At 53.5% G+C, this 23,408-nt stretch overlaps 2 protein-coding genes across 2 annotated transcripts in view; one reads left to right on the top strand and one right to left on the bottom strand.

The window, feature by feature from the left end:
* Nucleotides 1-17,649, top strand: part of TRAP1 (TNF receptor-associated protein 1) — a 28,273-nt gene extending 10,624 nt beyond the window's left edge. Inside the window, exons 6-18 of the mRNA XM_008578337.1 lie at nucleotides 508-668; nucleotides 1,865-1,974; nucleotides 2,705-2,778; nucleotides 3,656-3,811; nucleotides 5,314-5,434; nucleotides 6,157-6,226; nucleotides 9,100-9,247; nucleotides 11,104-11,289; nucleotides 11,688-11,826; nucleotides 12,640-12,725; nucleotides 14,048-14,193; nucleotides 17,282-17,354; nucleotides 17,461-17,649. Of these exons, the coding sequence (XP_008576559.1) occupies nucleotides 508-668; nucleotides 1,865-1,974; nucleotides 2,705-2,778; nucleotides 3,656-3,811; nucleotides 5,314-5,434; nucleotides 6,157-6,226; nucleotides 9,100-9,247; nucleotides 11,104-11,289; nucleotides 11,688-11,826; nucleotides 12,640-12,725; nucleotides 14,048-14,193; nucleotides 17,282-17,354; nucleotides 17,461-17,562 (1,572 nt within the window). The 3' untranslated portion in view covers nucleotides 17,563-17,649. The remainder of the gene's footprint in view (nucleotides 1-507; nucleotides 669-1,864; nucleotides 1,975-2,704; nucleotides 2,779-3,655; nucleotides 3,812-5,313; nucleotides 5,435-6,156; nucleotides 6,227-9,099; nucleotides 9,248-11,103; nucleotides 11,290-11,687; nucleotides 11,827-12,639; nucleotides 12,726-14,047; nucleotides 14,194-17,281; nucleotides 17,355-17,460) is intronic.
* Nucleotides 17,650-17,892: 243 nt separating this feature from the next.
* On the bottom strand, nucleotides 17,893-20,349 carry DNASE1 (deoxyribonuclease I). The gene is made up of 8 exons (XM_008578336.1): nucleotides 20,203-20,349; nucleotides 19,879-19,967; nucleotides 19,686-19,769; nucleotides 19,145-19,260; nucleotides 18,866-18,978; nucleotides 18,635-18,789; nucleotides 18,180-18,276; nucleotides 17,893-17,946 (listed from the first exon to the last, which is right to left on the bottom strand). Exons 1-8 carry the CDS (start codon nucleotides 20,347-20,349, stop codon nucleotides 17,893-17,895), a joined length of 855 nt encoding a protein of 284 aa, XP_008576558.1.
* Between the last annotated feature and the right edge of the window lie 3,059 nt (nucleotides 20,350-23,408).

Below are 23,408 nucleotides of genomic sequence, written 5' to 3'. Positions count from 1 at the left end.
CAAAGCAGTGAGCGTGTGCATTTTAGTTAAGTTAATCTGAGGAAATTTTATGACATTAGAATAATTAAGTGTCATGGAACACTGTGTAGAAGCATGTATTTGGTTTGTACTATTGTCCCACAAAGCTTAGAATCTCGCAGTCATTATGCAGAAGACAGATGTAGAAGCGTCTACTCCCTAACTGACTGATCTGTAGGGTCCAAACATTCAGGATGCGCTGCCTCTTTCTCCACCCCTGGGGCTGGGACCTGCTTGTTTACAACAGGCAGCACCTGCATATCGACCCAGGCCATGTTGCCAGTTGGGTTCCTGGGCAGGTTGCTTCACCTGTCTGTGCCTTGGCTCTCTGTGTATAAGATGGGGCTAGTGGACAAGTGCTTTAGGTGGTGGTTTCAAGGACTGAATGAGATATCAGCATGTGCTAGGGCAACATTCACAGGAAGTCATGGTGTCTGTGCTTTTGGGGAAGGAGGGGAGTCCTTCCTCTGACCAACCTTTGCCCCATAGGCCTTTCTGGAAGCGCTGCAGAACCAGGCCGAGGCCAGCAGCAAGATCATCGGGCAGTTTGGAGTGGGCTTCTACTCGGCCTTCATGGTAGCTGACAGGGTGGAGGTCTACTCCCGCGCGGCAGCCCCGGGGAGCCTGGGTTACCAGTGGCTCTCAGACGGGTGAGTGGGGAGCGGGCCTATCCCACATAGGACTGTCCGCATCCTGGGAGCGCTTGCCGCCCAGTGTCACCTGATGTACAAATTGGAATTCAACTGAGCCAGTTACCCACTGAGTTTGGAAAGAATTAGACTTTCTTCAGAAAATAAAAATGGATATTTTCTGGGCTTTTTACATGAAGTTTGACTCTCCAGCTTTGGGGAGCCAGTGACTTTTACAGCTCCACCTGGCCTGCGGTGTCTGTGCGGTCCCACGTGGTTGGTCACCAGGTGTTGTGCTCTGGAATGCTCGGCCCCGTCCCAGACCTAGCTCCTTCCTTTAGTGGTTTGGCTACAGCACAGGCCTTTCTCCTGTTCTGCCTCTGCAAGTGGCCTCCTCTGGCTTTCCTTCTGTGGGAGCTCCCCCAGGGCAGAGAGCAGGCTACTCCCGGCTCCATGCCAGCCAGGCTGAGGTGTGCTCTCTCAGAGACTGGTTCTGCAGTATGCACGTGGTTGAACAGGTGGATGTTCCAAAAAAACTTCAGACTATGTTTGAGGAGAACAGTACCTTAGCCAAATTTAAGCATTTTTTTTCAGTAGGCTCAAAGCTTCATTTATGAGTTATACTTTGCTGACTGTGTCTAGTAGCCCAGCCAGAGAGGAGGCCTGGCTGGAGCATAGCTCATCTCCTCTCAGTCAAAACTAAGATTTCCATAAATTCCATGAAAGCAGTGTTCAGAGTGAATGGGCCCACGTATCAGCAAGGCCCTGTCTGGGGTCCGTCCCGTCTTCCTGCACTTCTGAAATGGTTTCTGCTCCTCTAAAGGGGCAGTTGGCCTCTGCCAGAAAATCAGAAACAGCATAGGACCTGGACTGTTTTCCCCCAGGCGTCTGGTGCTGGTTCGGGGCTGGCAAGGCCCCACCCGTGCCGCTGGGCCTGCCTTCTGGTAATATAAGCCCAGGAGGTTCTCCTAGAGGGTAGGCAGAGGAGCCCTGAGGGAGCCGGAATGCCCCACACCCCACAGCGCTCTGCACCCCACCCACAGTGGTGGCCTGAGGGGCTCTGCTGGGGTCAGAGACGGGCACTTCTGTTCCCTGCCTTCATGTTGGTTTGGGCTGTCCTTGTGAAGATCTTAAGGAAAGGTGACTGACTTTGCTGGATGAGATTTTGTAGGCAGTGACACGTGGAACTGGCTTTTCCTTTTCCTTGTGTGTCTTAGCTCTGGAGTGTTTGAAATTGCTGAAGCTTCAGGAGTTAGAACCGGGACAAAAATAATCGTCCACCTCAAGGCAGACTGCAGAGAGTTCACCAGCGAGGCCCGGGTTCGAGGTGAGTGGGAGCCTGGGCCCTGGGCTCGGCTCCAGGGACATGTGTGGTGGCCAGCTAGGCCAGTCTCCTGCTAGCATGTTTTACTAGATTCCACCCGGATGAGGGACTTGTGGGCAGAGCTGTGAGAGGCCGAGCTGCTGCGGGACCTGGGAGAGGGCTGGGCTTCTGGGGGTGACCGCTAGGTCTGTGTTGGACACAATTCCTGCCGGCTCTGTGCCGTGGAGCTGGAAGCCAGGCTGTGCTGGCATACTCAGGTTTTGTTCTCTTCATCTCTTTGTGGAGCCCTTAGGCTTTAGCAACTTGGTGGGTTTGGCAAAGTCATGTTGTGAGACGATGGCAGCCCTTGGCCCTGGCCTGCCTGGTGGGGCCTTCTGGGCCCAGGCCTCCTGGAGAGCCAGAGGGAGGTGGCACTCTGTGTTTGCTTTTCTCCTTCCCTGTCCTTCTGAATACTCATCAAAGGTGCTGAGCACTTTCCGGCATTCACTGTTAGCCCATTAATCTGTATTTCTGCCACGAGAAGGCCTCACAGTCTCGCAGTGGATTGGGCCTCCAGGGATCACTGTGCGACTAGGCAGGGGGGACGGGAACCTGCTGCACCCTGGTTTCTGCACTTGTGAAAAGGACACAGCATGGAATTCCCTTCCCAGCAGGCTGTGCTCACCCTGGAGCCAGATCAAAGCTATTGTTTCTAGAAGTTTCTGTATTTGTCGTTGTTTCTTTTCTCTTCCAGATGTGGTAACAAAGTATAGTAACTTTGTCAGCTTCCCTTTGTACCTTAATGGAAGGCGCATTAATACTTTGCAGGTGAGACCCTGAGCTGCTTGAAGGATTCAGCCAGCCATGGAGAAAAACGTGCACACTTCAGGGTGGGGGGTAGCAGTGAGCCTGGGTGGCACTGTCCAGAGTCACAGGGCACAGGCAGGGTCCCCACCCCCACCACACCAGTCCATGCGCACCTGCCGCCTGAGGTCAGGCTCGTTGAGGAGTAATTCCCACACCATACGGTTCACCTGTTTCGCATATGGTTCAGTGGTCTTCAGTATTTGCAGAGTTGTGTGGTCACCACCACAGTCATTTTTAGAACATTTTCATCACCCCAAAAAGCCCCCCCATCCCATTTGGCACTTTCCATTTGATCTGCCCCCACAGGCAACCAGTCTCCTTTTGGTCTGTTGATATTTCTATTCTGGATGTTTCACACAAATGGGATCACACAGTACACGGTCTTTGATGACTGGCTGCTTTCACTGAGCATGACGTCAAGGTTCAGCTATGGGTGGCACGTCTCAGTGCTTCCGTCCTTTTCTCGGCTGAGTAGCATTCCACTGTGTGCACGGCCATGCTGTGTTTATCTCCCCACTGACAGGCAGCGTTTGTTACCCTTCGCGGGCGCCCTCAGGTCGTCCTCCTGGGTGGCCCTTCCAGACATACTGTCCTGGGGAGGGCACTTGCTCCAGAGCCTTTTGTGTGTCTCCTTTTCATTCCCCACCCCCAGCCCCGCCAGTGCTGGTGTGGGTGGGGCTGGAGATGGTGTGTGTGTGGCGGGGGGGGGTCTGCCCCTGAGACCACCACTCCGTGTCCCAGGAGGCCAGTCTGGGAGCCTGTGCTCCAGTAGCTCAGCTCTACACAGTCATCGGGAAGACATGTTTTAAACACGATGCCCCCTGTTGATCACATCCAGGCCATCTGGATGATGGAGCCCAAAGATATCAGTGAGGGGCAGCACGAGGACTTCTACCGTTATATCGCTCAGGCTTATGACCAGCCCCGCTACACCCTGCACTACAAGACGGACGCGCCACTCAACATCCGGAGCATCTTCTATGTGCCCGAGACGGTGAGGCGCTCAGGCCCCAGCCTGGCCCTGGGTGCTGGGGCTGCTCAGTGGCCTCCGCTGCCCCCTGGAGCAGGCACCCTCCCCCCCCCCCCCCCCCCCCCTTGCAGTTCAGCATTGGCAGCACTTTGCCCAAATGGGGACGGCTCAGGGCAAACACATCACACAGCTGACTCGGCAGCATGGAGCAAAGGAGAAACTGATGCCTCTGGATGGCGAACAGATTTTTTCTGTCTCACTGAGTCATGCACAATGAGAGAATGTTTTCTGTGATGTCTTTTAGCATGGAGCAGAGGGGTTGGCCTTGCAGGTGTGGGCCTGGGGTCGGTAGACCGGGTGCTGGCTCCGGGTGTCAGCTCCGGGTGTCCAGGGAGGGGCCCTCAGAGCAGCTGCCTGTACTCACTTAGCCATAAGGCGGTGCATGGCTGGGTTGTGTGGCAGTTCTGTGAGGGGTCTGTGGTGGGTCGGCTGCCTTGGTGGACTCCGCATGCTCCTGCTTGTCCCCGCAGACTCTCACGGTTCATGGTTCACATTCGCATGTTGAAGCTCTGACAAGGCCTGCAGTAAAACCTGCTCAGGGCTTAAAACCCAGCCTTGGGCTGGCCAATTAGCTCAGCTGATTAGAGAGCAGCCTTGTAACACCAAGATCAAGGGTTTGGATTCCTGTATCAGCCAGCGGCCCCTCCATCCCCCCTGCCAAAAGAACCCAGGCTTTCCTGCCTTTGTGGGACTGGAACCCTGGTAACGTCCCTCATGCATTAATGCCCATTTTGGGAAGAGCTGTGCTTGGTCCTCACTGTCCCAAGTGTGGCCCGAGCAGAGTGCACATTTTAACAAGATCCCAGGTAACATTATGCAGTTACAGGCTGTGAAGCTCTAAGGTAGAACAGGGATCAGCAGGCACATTCCATGAGGGCCAGCCAGTGTCTGGTTCCAGCTTTGCAGGCCATGGTTTGGACCTTACCTACGTGAACTTTGTATACACCAAAATGTGAATTTAATATATGTTTCACATGTCATGAAACATGCCTTTTAAAAATTTTTTTCCAACCCTTTAAAAATATAAAAATCATTTTTAGGCTACACAGAGATGCACAGTGGACCACACCTGGCCTGTGAGCTCTGGTTTTCTGGCCCCTGACCCAGAGCAAGGTTTTAGCTGAGTGCACGGGGAAGTCTTCATTTTTTACGTCCTCTGTAGGGAGTGGGTTGGGGAAGCAGCCACCCGATCCGCTGCAGAGCTGTGGTGTGGGGTGTCGTCTGGCTGTCCTCCCTGGACTTCAGGCTTCCGCCAGAGCAGACAGGGTGGAGGGCGCAAGGGGTGGGTACGGGGACAGTCTCCTGGCCTTCCTTGTCCTCTGGATTTGTCACATCTGCCCCACACCTGTCAGCCCTAGGCTGGCCTGGGGAAGGGTGGGCTTTCGGAACCCTGCTCTTAGTTCTGCTCCTGCAGCTGAGGGGGTTTCTGCCATTGTTGCCTGACGCTGTCCTTTCCTTGCCCCCAGAAACCGTCCATGTTTGATGTGAGCCGTGAGCTGGGCTCCAGCATTGCACTGTACAGCCGCAAAGTCCTCATCCAGACCAAGGCCACGGACATCCTGCCCAAGTGGCTGCGCTTCGTCCGAGGTACGGTGGTCCCCCATGCTCAGCAGCATGGACTGTTAGCCCTGTGCCCCCAAGTGGCTTCCCGTGTGGCCCATGTTGCCGACCACACTTCTAAAGCACCTACTGATCTTGCTCTCAGAGGCCACCTTTGATGCGTGGGGTGCAGCTGCAGCACTGGCTGGGCATGTGGCCACCTTTACAGAGTGGCCATGTGGGGAGCAGTCCCGGGCTTCACAGGGAAGCGTCCTTGCCTCCACCTTGGCCTGGTTGATTTGAGGGGTGCAAAGAGGTATTTAAACTGAGCTTTTTCAGTGTTTAGAAATATTACAAGTCTCAGATTTATACATGAATTGTGTTGGATTTAAACCTTTGTATCATCTTAGCACACAAAGGCACAAGCTATCCACAGTTACAGTTACAGTTGTTAACATAAACCCCAGCGTGTCATTTTCCGGGTGTCAGATGGGTGCAGGGGCTGCCTGGCCTGCCATCAGATCACACCTCTGTGCTCTGTGCTCTGTGCTCTGGTGTGCTCTGATTCTGGGAAACGGGCTTAGAGGAAGCTCAGCCTGCCTTGTCCTGCCTCTTCCCTCTTATCACATGTGGTTGATTTAAGGCTGGGCTGTGAAGATGAAGGTCCAGTTGAGAACGTGGAGGACCAAGCGGTGGCTGAGGTTGGCTCAGAGGAAGGGGGACAGGGCTGCGGGCACAGGGAGACCCTGATCTGCTCTGCACCCCCTCAGGTGTGGTGGACAGCGAGGACATCCCCCTGAACCTAAGCCGGGAGCTCCTGCAGGAGAGTGCTCTCATCAGGTGAGCCCCAGGAAGCGGGGAGTTGGGCTCCTACAGAGGACAAAGCCTCTCAGTGGCCTGGCTTGGCTGCCAGAGAGGGCCCAGGGCTGGGCTTCCAGGAGCTTAGGGCAGACGTGAAGGTGGGGCAGCCACGCCTGAGGGGCGGGGTCTAAGGCACATCCTCAAGCAGCTCAGTCCCAGGTCCAGAAGAATTTGGGAATGGCTGGTGACCTCTGAGGCTGGAGTCTAGGAAGGGGGTGCTATAGAGCCAGAGTGAGCCAGCCCTTTCCAGCCACGCCCACAATAGGGCTCTCTGACCACAACCCAGCGCGGTGGCCAGGCTCTACGTAGAGGTGGCACCCCCCCGCTGGCAGTGCCAACTCAGGACACTGTCAGCATCCTTGACGTGCCCTGGATGGTTCCAGGCTCACAGATAATCTTCATGCAAAACTTCACTTCCTGGGCCGGCCCGGTGGCGCACTGGATAGTGCGCCGCTTGGGAAGTGCGGCAGCGCTCCCGTCCGAGGGTTCAGATCCCACATACAGACCGGCTCCCGCTCACTGGCTGAGCGAGGCGCGGGAGCAACACCGAGGGTTGCAATCCCGTTGCCGGTCCCCGGTCCGGTACGGGGGCAACACTGAGGGTTGCGATCCGTTGCCGGACACGGAAAAAAGACAAAAAAAAAAAATGTTCTAGAATTTGATAGTGGTGGGGGTTGCTTAACATTGTGACTGTACTAAATGCTACTGAATTGCATACTTTAAAATGGTGAGAATAAAAAAAAAAAAAAAAAAAAAAAAAAAAAAAACTTCACTTCCTGGCTTGTTTTTCCTATGAAAGTGATCTGTCCCATCACTGGCGATGTTCACTTTAACACTGGGTTACGAGGGTGTCTGCCAAACTTCTCCATGGGAATTTACTCCTTTCCCCTTTGTAATTCATAAACATTTTGCGGGGTGGTATCTTGAAGCTATGTAAATGTCACATTCTTCACCAGTCCTTCAATGTATTCATTTACTTACAATATTTAAGTTTTATGTTTATAATATTTATAACTTATTTGCATAGACTGATTTTCCATTTTATTCAAGGGGTTATAATCTGTTGCTATCATTATTTATTTTGATGCTCAAGCTGTCCCCACTGTGGCCCGCAGGAGCCCCATCAGGCTGACAACTGTCCCTTCTGACAGGTGCTGCGTACTTCGAGCATTTTGCCTGGCATAAGGTGTGCTAGGTGCGTCTTGTGTTTTGCTGCTTTTCATAGCCCTGGAAGTTCTCACTTCTTAAGGGAGCCCTGGCTGCTTTAGTGGAGGATGGTGTTTAGGAGCCAAGATGTGGGCACCAGGGCTGCCCGTTTCTGTCGGGGTGTCACGGCTTCTAGCGTAGACTGCATGCACACGTGGGTTGGTGTACGTACGTACACCTGCAGGCGTGTTTATGTCTGCATTATCGAGTTCACACCAAGACCTCCAAAACCAATCGAGTTCCACGGGAGGTTCTAGTCTTGCCCTTTTTCCATGTTTGAAACTCCCTTTTGATGTGAGAAATCTGCCTCTCATTATTCTTCACATATTTACATATTTGACCAACCCCCTCCATGTCGCCAATCTGCCATTGCCACTGCCTTCTTCCTGTCTGCTTGTACGCCTAGCCTGGACTCCCTCATCTGGGGTCTTTGGGCTCTGACAGGCCATGCCAGGGTCACCCCAACCTGGGCCCTGTACCCCATCCTCGGCTGCTGAGGCTCCCCCTCCACAGTGTGGATGCTTGCCCATTCTGTCCTGCCCTGTGGCTGATGCACTGAGTCATTCATGGCGGGAGTGGAGGAGGAAAAGCTTACATGCATTTTAGACATTATTGTCCCCTACACTGGGCTGTTGCAGGAATACATTGTAATTTTACCTCTTAAAGGAGAGGTAAGATATTAAGAAGGAAATAAAAATGCCCCTAATCCTACTAATAAAGTTGCTCATATTTTTAGGCCATTAAATAACACTATAGTAAGCATCCTGGTCCATAAAATCCCAATTTTGAAGATTTGTAGTATGAATATAGTCTAGTATAAATCCCAAATTAGAATGTACATGGATAGTACATACAAAAGTGATCCTAAGATGGAAAATTATGATGTACATGTAGAATATACAGCCCTTGCATACACAGATGCACTATGGGCACTGTAATTGACCCATATTAGGATTTTTCTGGTTTTTCTTTCAACATGGGCACACTCTTGTGTCCTTGAAGATTATCAGAAGACACGATTTTTGGGGCCAGCCTGGTGGCGCACTCGGTAGAGTGCGGTGCTCCCGCCGAGGGTTCAGATCCCATATAGAGACCGGTCTGCTCACTGGTTGAGCGCGGTGCGGGCGCGACACCGAGGGTTGTGATCCCGTTACCGGTCACGAAAAAAGACAAAAAGGAAAAAAAAAAAAGACACGATTTTTGATGGCCATGCAGTTATTGTGTCATTCATTTTAACCTGTCACTAAGATTGTTCATAGTTGTCTCATATTTATGCGCCACAGTGAAATCCTGGTTCATCAGGCTTGGTGTACTCGTGATTATTTCCTAAGGTGTAATTTCTGTCACTGGACAACCCACACACAGGGCAGTGACATCTACTGGTCACTGGGTGGTCCTCCCAGGGTGGGGAGTCACTTCCCCGTCCCGCCTCAAGGGGTGCGTGCACCTTGCTGTGCTGCCTCCTAACCAGCGATTGCCGAGGGTTGCCCTTCCTTTCTGCTCAGTCTTTCTCAGTTTGGACTCAAATGGTATGTTGCTGTTTTCGTTTCTTTGATTATTTATGGGGTAGAACATTTTTTCATGTCCTTTCAGTTCGTATTTCACAGGAGTTGCCTGTCTGTGTTAAATGAATTTCTGTTCTGTAGGAAACTTCGGGATGTTTTACAGAAGAGGCTAATAAAATTCTTCGTTGACCAGAGTAAAAAAGATGCTGAGAAATATACAAAGTTTTTTGAAGATTATGGCTTGTTCATGAGGGAGGGCATCGTGACCACTGCCGAGCAGGAGGTTAAGGTAGGGATGGGGCTTCTAGGCCTTTCTCTGCTCTGTCATGGCCCCAGGGCTATGGGGAACACTGCTGGCTTCCCTGGATGTGACAAGGGGACAGCTGGCTGCTGCGACCACTGGTGTTGGGGTCAGGAGACGGAATGCTGGTCCTCTGGTCTCTGCCAGTGGATGCAGTGGGCCCAGCGCATGTCCTGGGCGCAGCCTTACCCTTGACCCGTGACACTGAGCTCTTAGCTGAAGGGCTGGCCTCAGCACCCTCTGACACCCTAGCCCCTGAGGCTGGCAGGAAGGGGGCGTGTGCTCTGTCTCCTCTCAGAGGGTGTTGTAGGCCTGGGGAGACCACAGAAAGAGCAGGCCAGGGTATCTGATTTCCCAGATAGGAGGGGGAAGTGTAGTTGTGTTTGGGGATATTCATTATATAGTTAATAGAAATCCCTTAAAATTATGCCATTGGGGCCAATAGTTAACCAAACAGTTAATTGCTGAAAAATGACACATTTGTTCCATAAACATTTTTGGATGTTTTTTATTGAGATATAATTCACGTACCATGAAATTCATAATATCCACCCATTTAAAGTATATTCAGTGGCATTTAGTACATCCACAGTGTTATGCAGCCTCCACCATCAAATTCCAGAACATTTTCACCCCCTGAGGGAGCCCCGCCCCAAAAGCAGCCCCCAGTGCTGGCACTGTTTGTCTTCATCACGGCCCCCGTTGTCTTTCCCCCAAACAGCAGCAGGCAAAGGAGGGCTATCGAACGTTTGGGGTCCCGAGGAGGCTGCTTCAGGCCTGGGGAGGAGGGTGGGGTGGGCACTGAGGAAGGCCTCAACTGCTCTTCCTCTGGCCTCATCCTGCCCCTGGTGGCCCACAGACTCTAGCAGCTTATGCCTGCTGGACTCTCCGTTCATTCTGGCTGGTCTTTTTAGTTACGGCACTAGGTTGTCTTCTCTGAGGGCCAGAGACTTGTCCGAGTGCTCTGTAAACACCCACTTGTTGCACGTGTCTGTGTCCATCAGTGGGGGCCGTGTTGCATGTGCACGTGTGCAGGTCCTCGCATCTGGAGGTAGATGGGCCTTGCTGGGTGTTTCCCAGACCCTGGTTCTTCCCTCTCTGTGTCTGCTTTTGTCCACCTCGAGTCCCAGTCATAGCACCTCGCTCAGACCTATCCCTGGGTGCTCTCGTGGCCAGTCCTCACGTTCCTGCACTCTGCACCACTCTTCTGTGCCTGTGATCATCCCAGGTGACAGTGGCTTGGATAATGCAGTGTCCGGGCTGTCGGCATCAGGGACCAGGCCCCTAGCTTGCTGCCGCTCCTGCATCCTTCCCACGCAGCCCCACTGAACCCAGGTGGGCACCAGCGGTCACATTTGCATTCAGCTGACAGAGAGGAGGAGGAGCCCCTTTTCCAAATCTCGCTTTCACTTATATGCCACTGGCCAGAGCCAGTCACCCACCACAGCTGGCTGTGAGGAAGCTGGGATGTGCAGGATTCCACATCCCTGCACACGTGTCCACTAGGGGCAGGGTCTGTACTGAAGACACAGGGAAGACGCTGGGTCTAGGAGCAGGGTCTGCCATGGATGGGGCCTGGCCTCTGCCCGGATGCAGAGTGCGCGGCTCTCCCTACAGGAGGCCCTGGGCCACCTGGGATAGAAGGTACTGTCCGACTCCCCATCCTCTGGAGGTGGGACCTCATGAGCAGAGCAAGGCCTGTCTCGGACTCTGCCAAAGAGACCACCACAGCCCCCAAGGGCTGGAGCCAGCCCAAAGAGCTGGGCTGCACAGGTTCCAGCGGGTCTGTGCCCAGCTGGCCAGGTGGCGCTCCGAGCAGTGACCTGCCTTCTGTCTGTCTCTAGGAGGACATAGCGAAGTTGCTGCGCTACGAGTCCTCGGCATTGCCCGCCGGGCAGCTGACCAGCCTCACAGACTATGCAGGTCGCATGCAGGCCGGCACCCGCAACATCTATTACCTGTGCGCCCCCAGCCGCCACCTGGCTGAGCACTCACCCTACTACGAAGCCATGAAGCAGAAGCACATGGAGGTGGGTGAGCGCAGGCCAGGCCTCCCTGTGCTCAGCTCCCCAACGGAACCAGGGCAGGGCACTGGCAGGGTCCGAGGGAGGACCCTGAGCTGCTCAGCGCTGTGCTTAGTGGAAGGTGGCTGGACATGCCACCACCAGGAGGGCTGTGCAGCATGGGTCAGGGCTCTGGGCTCCCTAGGAGGGCACACATGGCTTCTTCCTAAACAGAGTGTTTCCAGTGCCGAGCCAGGGCCTCCCTCAGAACCATCTGATGAGCTAACCATATCAGTAAGGTCCAGGAACCCTGGTGTCTCCCATGAGTCACCGTGTGGCTCCTGTAGCCCTGTCATCTCCTATGTCCTATCCTTCGTGGATGGAGACGTCCCTGAGCTGATGGAGACCTCCTGGGATACCCACAGGTTCTGTTCTGCTATGAGCAGTTTGATGAGCTGACCCTGCTGCACCTTCGTGAATTTGACAAGAAGAAGCTGATCTCTGTGGAGACGGACATCGTCGTTGATCACTACAAGGAGGAGAAGTTTGAGGATGGGTCCCCAGGTCGGCTCCCTTCCTGCTCTCCAGGGCACAGGGCCAGTCTGTGGCAGCCTGGCCTGGGGTGCAGTTGAAGCCAGGCGGGGCCAGGGGCTGACGCTCACTTGCCACAGGCCCTCTCCTGTGCTGCAGCAGTGGCTTTACATGGGGTTCTTTCTCACTTGGATCTGGGGTCACCAGCTGTGGAAGAAGCTGTTGAGAACATCTTAATGGTTAATGCAAAATGTCTCCCTGTTTCGATCCCAGAGGTCTCTCTAGTGCTCCTTCCACAGCACACTTCTGCAGTTGACCAGGCTGCCTACCAGAGTCGCAATTGTCTTTTTTTTAAAAAGCCCTAACTTGGGGGCCGTTCGTTTAGCTCAGTTGGTTAGAGCACACGGGTTTGGATCCCCAGACCAGCCAGCCACCAGAAAAAATATGTAAAAATAAAAGCCCTAACCAAATTGCATGGGCCTCAGGCAACCCAGCGCGTCCTCCTAAGGTGTTAATTTAATTTAATTTAATTTAATTTATTTTTTGTCCTTTTTGAGACCGGACACACCACGCTCAGCCAGTGAGTGCTGTGAGCGCACCGGTCATCCCTATATAGGATCCGAACCCGCGGTGGGAGTGCTGCTGCGCTCCCAGCGCCGCACTCTCCTAAGTGCGCCACGGGCTTGGCCCCTAAGGTGTTAATTTTAGACGAAAGGCATTTTGGTGGCTTCTGTGTCTGTCCTGGCAGGTGGGAGGGGCGGAGAGAGCCACTAGGCTGACTTTTTCGGCCCCTGGAGCTGGGGCTGTGGAGAAGCCCCTGAGTCGCTCACATCTGCTCTCCTGTAGCCGGCGAGTGCCTGTCTGAGAAGGAGACAGAGGAGCTGATGGCCTGGATGAGAAATGCCCTGGGGTCACGCGTTGCCAACGTGAAGGTGAGACCTTCATCGGCCACCATGGCCATCAGTGCTACCAACCAGCTGCCAACTTGCCAGCCCTGGGTTACTGACCTGGTGCACATCAGTCGAGCAGCGGTAGAGGAGGTAGAGACTATGCGGGTGTCTGCTCCTGCAACCGTGTGTGGCCATGTGTCCCTGTTCCTGCACACGTGTGCAGTCACGGGTTGCCTAGTAGTGCTGCTGAGGTGGGAAAGACAGGTCTCGTCCCCATATCCCCATGTTGCAGAGCAGGTAGGAACAGCCTCAGCAGTTGAGGGCCTGGCTAGTTGATAGAAGCAGAGAAGGATCCCCAGCGGGCTGTCCTGGGGCCATCCTGGTCCAGACTCTGTAGGGGCTGCAGTGGCTGAAGACATGGGGGATCCAAAGAAGAGATGTGCCCCCAGCCTCACAGAGCTTACCCTCTCACATGGGTTCTTGGTGGGAGGTTCTCGGCGGGCTCTGAGCTGGGAAAAAAAGACATGCCAGCAGAGAAGGGTGACCTGTGCAGGGTTGCTGGCTCAGGGACATGTCCAGGAGTGGCCCCAAGGGAGAGGCAGGTGTGCAGGGTGGGCGGCCAAGCCCAGAGGAGGGTGGGCTCAGACAGGGCCCGGAGACAGCAGAGGGCACATGAGGAGGAGTCCCGAGTGGGTAGCAGCCAGAGGCAAGCCAGGCAGACAGGTTTCCAGGTCGGAATGTCCTTCCACAGCGGTGCCCTGTCCCTGCTTTGCAAATGCTAACTCCTGAGGCCCCAGGTCACCTACGGGCCAGTCTGTGGTGAGGAAACAAGGCACAGGAACTTCCCAGGGTCACACAGCCTGACCATGGAGCCCTGGACTCGAACCAGAGCTGGGCGCGGGGAACCTGGGATATAGTGATCGCAGCTGGGCAGGCAGATTCTCTGGCCTTGGGTCGGTAGGCCCGAGCCCGCGGGTGGGCGGAGGGGAAGGCAGCAGCTCCTAGGAGCTGGACGCTCTGCGAGAAAAGGCAGATTTGGTGATACATGAAGGTGGAGAAGTCCCTATGCAGTGGGGAGAGTGAAGGCTGCACAGGGCTCAGGCATTCAGAGAGAGACCTGCCTTGAGGCAGGCCCTGTGGCCAGCACTGGGGATCTGAGTGTAGACTTGGCAGGGACCTGTGGAGGACCAGATGAAAACAGCGCCAGACAAGGTAGACCTTCACAGCTGGTTGAGACAGTAGAAACTGGTGGCTTTGGGGAGGAGGATGGAGTCCCACCCAGGCTTCAGCAATTTCTTGTGGGGCAGCAGTTCAGGCCCCTCCCATCTCGTGCCCCTCTCACCCCAGGCCCCGGCTGCTTGCAGGTGACTCTTCGACTGGACACCCACCCTGCCATGGTCACCGTGCTGGAGATGGGGGCCGCCCGGCATTTCCTGCGCATGCAGCAGCTGGCCCGGACCCAGGAGGAGCGTGCACAGCTCCTGCAGCCCACACTGGAGATCAACCCCCGGTGAGGCCTGGGTGCTGGACGGTTCCTGCTCCGACCTGCCAGGGGTCTCAAAAGTTGTGTGCGAGAGGTGTTCTTCCTTCACTGAGGAATATAACACCTGAGGAAAGTGCTTTTAGCTTACGTACAGTGGGATTAGGATTAATGAAGAGAACCCCCATGGAATTAACATTTATGAGGTTTAACTTTAAACTGTACCCATGTGAAGTTTATTAAAACTCAACCTTGCTGGCCGCCAGACACCTCCCCGAGTCTCCCCACATTTCCCCACTAGTATTCTGTCCTCAGAGGTTAGCCGCAGACCCAACTTATGGTGATTGATCACCCCCCGCACTCTGCTGTATGGTTTTGCTGGCTGTGTGCTAGCCTTAAACAAGTCCTGTTTTGGATGTTATATGATGTTATATGGCATGTGTTCTTTTTGCACTGGCACGTTTTTCACTTGGCAAGTGAGAGACCATCTGTGCTGAGGACTTGTCTTAGCCTGTTTTCTGTTGCCTGTAACAGAATACCTGAAACTGGGTGATTTATAAATAAAAGACATTTATTTCTTACTATTCTGGAGGTTGAGAAGCCCAAGGTTGAAGGGGCACATCTGGTGAGGGCCTTCTTCCTGGTGGGGACTCTGCAGTTCCAAGGTGGCTCAGGGTGTCACATGGCAAGGGGGCAGGAGCGTGCTTGCTCAGGTCTCCCTCTTATAAAGCCACCAGTTCCACTCTCACGATAACCCTTTAAGCCATTAATACGTGATCCAGTCACCTCCTAAATGCCCCACCTCTCAACACTGCCACACTGGGGATCAAGCTTCAATGTGAGTTTTTGGGGGGGAACATTGAATCCACAGCAGGGTGGCTGTGGTGTGTTTGTTTTCGTAGCTGAATGGTATTCATTGTGCCACTGCCCTTAGCACAGTTCATTCAGCCGTCTGTTCTGACTGGCAGTGGGTAGTTTGCAGTTTGGAGCTACTAAGAACAAGGTTCTTGTCCACATGTCTGGTGCACGGTGGGTTTCTCCAAGGTGTAAACCATCAGTGACACTGCTGTACATCCTCACGGGCCCAGGCAGTGCTGGCTGCTTCCAGAGTGAGGATGTTGCCCTTCCCCGCCTCCCAGCAGATCTGAGAACCCCCAGGTTCTTGATGGCTGACAAGGCTGAGTCCATTTTCATACGTGTACTGGCCTCGGGCTTGGCTCTCTGGCAGACATGTCTCTTTTCCTGCTGGATTTTCTATTGATTCATAGTTCTTCACATGTCCTTTATCAGTTGCAAATGTCTTTTCCTACTCTGTCCTTTCTCCTGCCCTAAGGCCTCTTTTAATGAGTAGAAGTTCCTAATTTTAATATAATCAAATCTATCAATCTGTTAGATGCATTTTGGGTCTTGTTTAAGAAATCTTTCTCTGTCACCGATGTCATGAATTTATTCTCTTGCATTTCTTTCTAAAACCTATATGGTTTTGGGCTTTCATGTTGGTTTTAATCCATCTGTATTTAGTTCTATGGGGGGAGGTGCAAGAAAACCCAATTACACTTAAGAAAACCCAATTGTCCCCACCCCGTTATTGTATAAATAGATTCTCCCCCAAGTGATCCTTGTTGCCTTCTGTATTGTCTAGTGTCAGGTGTCCACACACACGTGTGTCTGTTCTGATTGCCTGTCTTTGCCTTTACCGAGAAGGCTTAACCACTTAGCTTTCCCACAAGCCTTTTATTTAGCAAGTGAGTTCTTCCCCTTAGTTTTCTTATGAGTGAGGTTGAACACTGTATATTTTTTCCTATGCAGAAAATATTTTTTTTTTGGCAGCAGGCCGGTAACAGAGATTGAACCTCGGACCTTGGTGTTATCCATACCCTGCTCTAACCAACTGAGCTAACCAGCCAACCCCAGAAAATAATTTTTATGTAGCTAAATTTATCATTCTTTTCTTTTTGGCTTCTGGGTTTGTATTTTGCTTGGAAAGGCTTTCCCCTTTCAGATTATAAAACATTTCTTTCATGTTTTCTTCTAGTATTATGCTTTTAATTTTTACATTTAATGTTTGATCCCACTGGAATTTATTTTAGTCTAAGGAATAAGGTAGGATTCCAGTTTGTTTTCTGGATGGCTGACCAGTTATCCTAATACTGTTGAGTGAGAAATCTGTCTTCTCATTCTTCTGTGAAATGCTGTCCTTGTCTGATACTAAATTTCCATTTGTATTGGGGCCTGTTAATGTGTTTTTCACCATGTTGTGCTGAGCTGTTTGGCTTCTCACTTCCCAGAACTGAACTGTCTTAATTCCAGAGCTTTATAATATGTTTCAACATCTGGGACTTCTTCCCCCTCTTTTCTTGGCTATTCTATGTTTATTTTTTGGTATGAGTTTCATATTAGATTGTTTAGGTACAAAAGAAAAATTTTAATATAATATATAAAGGAACCATATGAAATTTATGGATTAATTTGGGAACATTTTACTTTTATTTATGATCTGTTATCCAAGAACCAGCACAAGTCTTCATATATTAAGCTCTTTTTTGTCTCTTTATGGTGTTTAATTTGGGTTCTTGGCCACCTTGTTGCATTCTCTAATATTGAAACATTTTTTTTTGGCAGCTGGCAGGTGCCAGAATATTGAAACTCTTAACTGATTCTCTTGGGTTTTCTGGTATACAAGGGGTCTTAAGTTCATGGAAAGATTCGTGTCATCTTTCTTTTTTTTTTGTCCTTTTTGAGACCGGCCGCACCGCACTCAGCCAGTGAGCGCTGTGAGCGCACCGGTCATCCCTATATAGGATCCGAACCTGCGGCGGGAGCACTGCTGCGCTCCCAGCACTGCACTCTCCCGAGTGCACCATGGGCTCGGCCCTTCGTGTCATCTTTCAATTCTATTTTTCCATGAACTTTTTGAAGTACCTTCTTATAATCACATTATCTGTAAATGATCATTTACATCTCATTTTTATATCTTATTTAATACTGGACAGACCTATTGCACTTAAGATGTTCTACTAATCCCAGTGTCTGAGTGGTGACTGGAAGGTGGAGGCCCCCGTGCTGGGTGGTGGCACCTAGGCCCAAGCTGACTTTTCTGGCTGTTTCTGTGTTGCAGGCACACGCTGATCAAGAAGCTCGATAAGCTGAGGAAGAGTGAGCCCGACCTGGCCCAGCTACTGGCTGACCAGGTGAGCGAGATGAGCAGCCCATTTCCTCTAACATCCTATGTTTAAAGGAGAAGCTCTCTCTCCTTCCCTCTGCGTTTTGCTAACAGTTTCTACCCATACCCTTCAGATCTATGAGAACGCCATGATAGCGGCTGGCCTCGTGGACGACCCCAGGCAGATGGTGGGCCGCCTGAATGACCTGCTCGCTAAGGCCCTGGAGAGGCGCTGATGGCAGGGAGCAAGAACTGGACCCCAGAGTTGAAGACCACCTGCCTGAGCTTTATTTACCTGAATTAAAAGGGACTTCTTAAAGCTATATGTTAGGCCTTTTGTCCAGGCTCTGAGAAGGGAGGGTGCTGCGTGACACAACCCACGCTGGCACTGTGCAGCTGCTGGCAGTGAGGGTCACACGAAGTAGCTGTTTTCAGGTCTCTTCCTGAAGCTCTACCTGCCCTGGTGGTTGGGTGAGGAGGGGGCACGGGCCCTGTGCTTGGAGCCACATTTGTACAGGCCCCTGTGATAGCACCTACCATGGGGCAAGGTCACTGTGCTGTTTGCGTCAGGCCCTCTGCAGCATCACCTCCACCGGGTAGTGGTCACTGATGGCTCGGGCCTGCAGGGAAATGTGAGCAAGCGCAGGGCCGCGGTAGAAGCAGCCTGAGGGAGGGAAGGGTGTGGGGAGGCCAACACAGGTAAATCCCTGAGGCTGGCAGTGTCAGGCCTTGAACCTAGGCTGCGGGACGTCCAGGCTGTGGCCTGTTCAAAAGCCCAGGGGCCCAGATCTCACTAAGCTCCAGGGTCCTGGTCCCCTGTTTGAACCAACACCTGTAAAGGAAGGACACACACCATTTGGTCACTCAGTCCATACGCAGCCTGGAAGTTGAAGGGAGTGGCCGAGTCAGTGACAACAGCACCTTGCAGCAGAGCTCCAGCAACGACAATCCTGCAGTGTGTGGGGACAAGAGAGAGATTCCCTCTGTCCTGGCCCTGCAGCCCCTGAAGCTGCCCAGCACCCCCAGACCTCACCACGGACCTGCATGCCTACAGCCCTTCAGGAGAGAACAACTACCACCACTGGAGAAGCCACGGTGCTGCCACACCTTTTATCACTAAAGGGGCTTTTCCCAAACTCTAAGACACATGCTCTTTTTATTCCATTTCCCAAGTGGATTGACTACAGCCCAGGAGGACGAGGGGTAGGGAGGTCTTGGCGATGGGTTCTGAAGCTGGAGCTACACCTCAAGGCTGTGCTGGAGGCACCCCCCACATCACCCTGAGCCTGGGCACTCAGGCTTGCTCACCTGTCATAGGCACAGTGTGTGGACGAAACTGTGGTGTCAGCGGTGTCGGGAATCAGCCACTGGAAGGCGGGGTTGGTGCGCAGGCGGATGGAGGACCACTGGGAGGAGGTCACGTAACTGCAGCCAGCATTGAAGTCACCCATCAGTATGACGTCCTGCCAGGAGACCCATGCCTGTTGGCCCAGGAACTGATGGGGCTGTGGGAACCCACTGTCCCTGGGAGGGCCTCACCTCCATGTCCCACTTCTGCTGGACGTCCAGGTAGACATCATAGAGAGCATCGATCTCAGCCACCGCGTCAGAGGGGGCCGCATGCAGGGGCACTATGGCAAACTCGCTGACCTCTAAGGAGACACAGCCCTTCTGTGTGTGTGTTGGGGACAACCCAGGCCCAGCTGTGCCATCAGGCAGGGACGAAGGGCATTTTCCTAAGCAATTTGAATGGAAACCAAAGCCCTGGCGGCAGGGGACAGCACCGCCACGTGGGCCCAGGCAGGCAGCAGCACTCACGCGTGAACGGGGAGGAGAACTTGACCACGGCCGGTTCTCGGCTGAAGGTGTCATTCCCACAGGGCTCACAGCCGTCATCGTAGTAGTAGCTGTCCAGCACGGACACCTGGTCAGGCCTGGGGGAGCCAACCGGAGGTGGTGAACCTGGGCTGGGGAGCTGCCCCCACCTGGCTCCCCTTGCTGGCTGGGCAGCAGGAGGGGTGGGTCTGTGCTCGGGCACCATGGGACCCACCGCCCTCGGGCCCCAGCCCACCTATGATCTCCTGCCTTTCCACAGGCTGTGGGAAAGACCTGGGGCCAGCCACCCTGGTCACCCCTTGGGGTGGTTTGTCTTCAACCCAGACCCTGCTCTGAGGCTTTGGATTCTTGCCCTGTAGGACAAATTGCTACCTCTGCTCTGCTGGCGTCCTCCTGGGTGAGGGAGGGACTAACTGGGTACTCTAGACCACCCCAGCCTTCTGGTGCCACTGGAGGTGCAGACACAGGCCTCTCTCCTGTGGCTGGGGCCCTGCGGTCATGGCCAGGTCAGCCCAGGCTTTACCTGTACACAAAGAGGTAGCGCTCCTTGTAGCTGTTGCGGCCCAGTGGCTCACTGACCACATAGTGATAGGTGTTTGGTGCAGCCCTGGGCAGAGGAAACAAAAGGTCCGGGTCAGGGGCTCACAGAGGGGCCCCTCTGGCTGCTGACAACAGGCTCCACCCATGGCACTATCCCCAGGGCCCTGCACACGCACTGATTCAGTTCGTCCAGCAGCTTCCCCACAGCTATCAGCTGGCTGTCTCTGACCTCTTGGACAAGGGCGATGTCGTAGTGGCTCAGAATCTGGGGGTGGGACCACAGTAGAACTGAACAGGGCCAAGTTTCCCAGGACCTGGCCAGACGGTGGGTGCTGCCGGCACAGTTATGCCTCAGCCTGTGCTCCTGCTTGGATTCCTGCTGCCCACGTGGCAGTGAAGAGAACCGGGCTGGCCCTGATGGATGAGGGCTGAGACCAGAGGCACTCAATGCCCACCCCCAGGCTTCCTCTTCCCTCCGGGATAGGCCACCCTGGACTTACCTGCACAATGTAGTTGGAGAGGGTGGCATTGGACATCTTCGTCACCCCAAAAGTCTGGATGTTGAAGGCTGCGATGCTCAGGCCCAAGGCCACCTGCAGCAGCCTGGCCAGGGTGAGCAGCACCCCCATCAGCCTCAAGGCCCTCATCCTGGGGGTGAGAGTCACAGGGACATGGAGCAAGACAGCAGCGCCCTGTCACCCTTACCGTAGCCCCCCAGAGACCAGCTGGGCAGATGAGCTGTCTTCATGGGCTGTGCTGGAACTTGGGGAAACCAGCTGATCAACGGGAAGAACTGAAACTACCTTTTCCTCTGTTCTCATCAGCAGCAACCACCAACGCAGCAGACTTCTGACTTTGTGACCAACATGTGGGTCTTTCTCTCCAGCAACAAAGCCAGCAGTTCTGCCACGGACACCAGTTGCGTGTCCTCCAATTCAATTCCAACACTGTCTGCCTGGAGATAGTGTCAGATCCCACAGGCTGAGGACTCAGGCCCCAAGACTGCCCCCAACCCCCATCGCTTCTAATGCCAGTCGCAAGCCCCAGGTGGTTTTACCTGTGCTTCTGACCAACTGGCTATAAATTGGGGTTCCCACAACTCCCTTTGGGTTCAGTTTGCTAGGAGGGCTCACAGAACTCAGGGAAAGATGCTTACCAGTGTATTATAAAGGATATTACTAAGGACACAGATGAAGAGACTCCTGGGGTGAGGTATGGGGAAGGGGCACGGAGCTTCCACACTCTCTCTGGGGCGCCGCCCTCCAGGAAGCTTCATGACATAGGCATGACTGAAGTGAGGACAACCATGTAGAAATGTGACAGGACAGAAAGGGTCTGATCTAACACCAACAGCCTGCGTGAGGAAACCCAGCAAGGCCTGTCTGCTCAGGTTCTTCTCGGCCTCTCTGTGCAGCATTCCGTCCACCTGAGCATGGGGCAGGGACCCTCCTGAAATGGGGGTCTTGTGACCTACAATCAGCCAAAGTAGGTCAGAGAATTCCCTGCCTCAAGGAGGAGGAGCAGGGGAAAGGAGCGCAGAAGGTCAGAGAGTAGCATGACCCGGGAACCGTGGACGAAAACCAGTATATAAATACACTGTCACACCCTCGAAACCCTCCCGCCACAGTATTCAGAGCCAGACACTCAGTGCCAAGTAGAGGACCCCCATGTCCTCACTTGTGTGAGAGATACCAGCCAGAGGCAGCCAGGCCTATATGCCTGAGGAGACCTGTGCCCTGTTGGTGGGACATAGCCGTCCTCCCTGCTCTGGGACCGGCTGGTCACCTGGAGGGGCTCTGAGGGACCTCCGGGCCTGGCGCTCACCTGGTGATGTCTATGTAGATGATGGGAATCTTGCCAAGAGTCCGGAATACTCTTTGATAACAATTTCTCCTTGTGCTGCTTAGTTGTGAAGGGTGGTCTCTGAAGAAACGCAGCTGAGGCCCTTGCGGTGCTGCTGGGCTCAGAGTCTCCACACAGGAATGTGCATCCTGCCAGGGTTTTAAAGGCTCAGGCAGCTGTGACCTTCCAGAGCACGTGCGTCCCCAACACCTAAGCGCACAAGACAAAGGTGCTGCCAGTGTGGCTTTCCCACGCAGGTGGGTGCTGGCACGTTTTTTCCCACAGGCACAGGTTTGTTGCTGCTGTAAAAATAGCACCTGATAATCATGTTTGTCCTTGGTTTTAAACAACTAATAATAACCGGGCCAAAGGCACCCATGTCCTTAGCAGGTGTGGCTCTCCCATCCCACCCCAGGTGGAGGAGAGGCTATATGTTCAGGCCCAGGGAACCCCGAGTGGCCGGGTCCTGAGGACAGGGCAGCTGCTAAGGGCTATGCCAGGCCTTGGGTCCGCACATTTCTTTCTGGAATCCTTGACTTTCCCATTCGTATTCATTTCCTGAGGCTGCTGTAACAAATGACCACAAATTTGGTGGCTTAAAACAATAGAAATGGATCCTTCCACAGTTCTAGAGGCCAGATTCCCCAAATCAAGGTGCCACAGGGCGCACTCAATCAGCAGCTCCGGGGTGGTGGTGGGGGAGGGGGGTGGTCCTTTCTCGTGTCTCCCAGCTGCTGGTGGTGCCAGCCATGGTGTTCCTGGGCTTGTGGCTGCAGCATTCCAGTCTGCCTCCGTGGTCATGTGGCCACCTCTTCTGTGTTAATTCTCCCTCTGCCTCCCTCCTATAAAAATACACCAGGGCAATTCAGAAAGTCTGTGAAAGAATTAAAATACAAGTCTTTCCATGAACTTTTTGAAGTTTTCCATGAACTCATACATGTGACTGCATTACAGTCCTCCCAGACAATTTAAGGTAGTGCCCCCAGCTCACCACCCTTCACCTACTCACATCTGCGAAGTCCTTTGTTGCCATATAAGTCAACATTCAGAGCCCCTACCACCCCATCCCAGGGGGCTCTGCCCAGGGGGAAGGAAGGGCCTGCAGGGCCTGATCGGAACCGAGGCAGGACCCAGGCATGAGAACCTTAGGCGGGGGCTGTGGGAGGCTGGAGGACGGGAAAACGGGGTGGCCTCACAGGCAGGAATCAGCAGGGCCTAGGTCAAAGTGAAGAAAGTGCCACAGATCTGAGCAGCTGGCCACGAAGCAGAAGGTAGACCCAATGGGGTTGAAAGCAGTAAGAAGGTAAAGCAACTTCATCAAAACCAGAGTCCCCCTTAAGTAATAAGGACATGTGACAGATGGCCCTGGCTGGCCCTGGCTGACATCTGCCCCACGACACAGCATCTACAGGATGGAATCACATGGCCTGCTCCACAGCTTCCAGAAGCCCTGTCACAGGATTTTTCAGAGGTGTCTGTGCCGATTCTTCCCCGTTTTCCATCCCTGAGGCTGCGGCAGCCTCAAGTGTGTCAAAATCTGGTCCCCAAACACCAGGCAAGACTGTTGGAGTGTTCAGCATAGGCGCTCAGCCCTCAGTGGCATTTTTCTTTCCTGGACACACATATGACCGAGATCTATTGCCGGGAGAAGAGGGAACCCAGAGGACAGCCAGTGTCTTCCAGAGAGGCCGCCGGACACAGGGGACACAGTTGCAGTTGGCACAGCATGGTCACTCTGGTTGCCCGGCCTATCACCATGGGTACCTCGTCAGCACATGTGGACAAGGGCACACGTCTAGTCCATCATCCCCTCCCTGCTCTTTCCCACATGCTGCCCTGTCTGCTCTTGGGATGTCCCCCCACC

This window comes from Galeopterus variegatus, unplaced genomic scaffold (genome assembly GCF_000696425.1).
Source record: "Galeopterus variegatus unplaced genomic scaffold, G_variegatus-3.0.2 Scaffold1664, whole genome shotgun sequence".
Taxonomy (NCBI): Eukaryota; Metazoa; Chordata; class Mammalia; order Dermoptera; family Cynocephalidae; genus Galeopterus; species Galeopterus variegatus.
The sequence above is the reverse complement of the archived record's forward strand: the minus strand, read 5'-3'. Positions and strand labels throughout refer to the sequence as shown.